The sequence below is a fragment of the Propithecus coquereli genome, unplaced genomic scaffold, assembly GCF_000956105.1.
Source record: "Propithecus coquereli isolate 6110/MARCELLA unplaced genomic scaffold, Pcoq_1.0 Scaffold9, whole genome shotgun sequence".
Taxonomy (NCBI): domain Eukaryota; kingdom Metazoa; phylum Chordata; class Mammalia; order Primates; family Indriidae; genus Propithecus; species Propithecus coquereli.
Genome location: NW_012155284.1, coordinates 14,655,326 through 14,657,176, shown reverse-complemented (window position 1 = coordinate 14,657,176; position 1,851 = coordinate 14,655,326). Strand labels below are relative to the sequence as shown.

General features: G+C 33.2%; 2 protein-coding genes across 5 annotated transcripts in view; both read left to right on the top strand.

Annotated features, from left to right (window-relative positions):
- The window catches only part of TRAPPC13 (trafficking protein particle complex 13), a 43,354-nt gene that overhangs the window by 7,411 nt on the left and 34,092 nt on the right, over nucleotides 1-1,851 (top strand). The window lies entirely within an intron of this gene.
- Nucleotides 529-1,281, top strand: LOC105826538. The gene has a single exon (XM_012664524.1). It carries the CDS (start codon nucleotides 529-531, stop codon nucleotides 1,279-1,281), a length of 753 nt encoding a protein of 250 aa, XP_012519978.1.

Here is a 1,851-nt window from a genome sequence, read left to right as displayed (position 1 = left end):
TCGTTGTCCTCAATTCAGATGTCTCAAATTTTTAAATATTACATTTTTCATTATCTTCATATGACTCCAGTATTTTAAGAATCAGTAATTTACTCTTTGTTTCTGCTACAGTCTTAGGATTGTTATTACGTAATATATTTATACTTCCAATTCCTTTATATCTGTTGAATTAAACATGTTGACTACTAGGATTTTTATGCCGGAAGTGATAGGGCATCTAATTCAAATCCCTTATTTTGGTGAGAGGGAGGATTTTCAGGTTTGTAAATTACATTCATATTTACCAGTAGCACTTTGGTAAAATATCATATTGGGATTGGTTTTTGTATTTTGTTTTTCCTTTTATCCCTGCCTATTTATATGTAGGCCGTCCCTGCCATATCTTATTCTTTGCAATACTTCCACTTTAGGTCCTGTTTCCTCTGATTTGTCAAGAGAGACAGTCTTGTCATAATAAAATTACATTCTAGCTCTGAGGAGTTCAGCTAAGAATCTCTGCTTCATTAAGAGTAACTGGACTACTACAGAATGACTACAGAAGTAATATTACATTATCGACCATTTGAGAGTGATCCCACACAACTGCCAAAAATTGCAGAAAAGGCAATTCAGGACTTTCCTACTCGTCCGCTATCAAGATTTATTCCTTGGTTTCCACATGATGGATCTAAGCTTCCACTCAAACCTAACAAATCACCACCTGTGATTTCTGGAGAGGCAGCTGAAGATGTGAAACAGTGCTTAACCATTTCAAAACATGATGTTAAATCACAGAGTTATGATTGCACAGTAGATCTACTGGAGTTTCAACCTAGTGTGAAAAAGCAGCGCCTAATCTGGTCACACACAGTGAATGAACACACTGATTCTGGAAATCTGGATAAACAATCAGAAAAAGGGAAACAGCACAACCGGAGGTCTTGGAGTGTTTCACTTCCTAGCGGTACTGGTACAGAAAATGTTTTTCCTTTGTCTAAAAAGTTGCAAGATAGTTTAAAGGCACTAAATTTGCATTCACTTTATAGAGCAAGATGGACAATAGAACACACTATTTGTAACAACCAAACTCTGGAGGACATTTGGGCAAAACTCAATCAAATTATCAGGCACAATGAACTTCCGTCTTGTAATGCTACAATTCAGAGACATTTAGGCCAAATCTGGGTATTCTGTGATGTTAAGTACTGTGAATATGTGGGAAATCTTCTTAAAGGAAGATTAGCACTTACTGGAAAAATTAATTTATTTGTGCATAAATACGGTGTTATTTTTAGTATGTAATGAATTCCACTGATTGTCAAAAAGAAGAATATTCTAAATGAACTGAGTATAGACTAAAATAGTGAGATGAAGAAATTTTTATTGGTTTTTAAATTTTTAGTGACTTTATTTTTTTATTTGACCCTTTCTTAATATAGCCTATTTATTCTTAACATTGTAGAAAAATAATATGTGGTAATATATGTACAGTTTGTGTCCCAGAAATGAATAGATATCAGGTGAATTCCTAGGCTTGTCAAATAAGTCAAGAACTTTGAGGATTCTGCTTATTAGCAGCCTTCTTTTAAATGAATTGTAATAAAGTATTGCTTATATTGAATTTGAAGGTAAAATGTTCTGTTCCTTTTGTTCTACTACTTTTCCAGTGATTGAATTTGATATTTTTATGAATTAAGGTCAATAGTTTGGATTTCAGTGAATCCCTAAAATCTAATTTTACTGTATTTTTTCTTTACTCGCCTGAAGCGTAATGATTTCTTCAAAAAATAAAACTCAGAACATTTCTATTGGTAATGCTATTCAAGTGGCATGAATGTAGTTCAAAATGGAAGACCACTCCAGATTCTTAAT

What these genes read in the sequence shown, in the direction of transcription:
- LOC105826538 (XM_012664524.1), top strand. Translation starts at nt 529, where the DNA reads ATGACTACAGAAGTAATATTACATTATCGACCATTTGAGAGTGATCCC.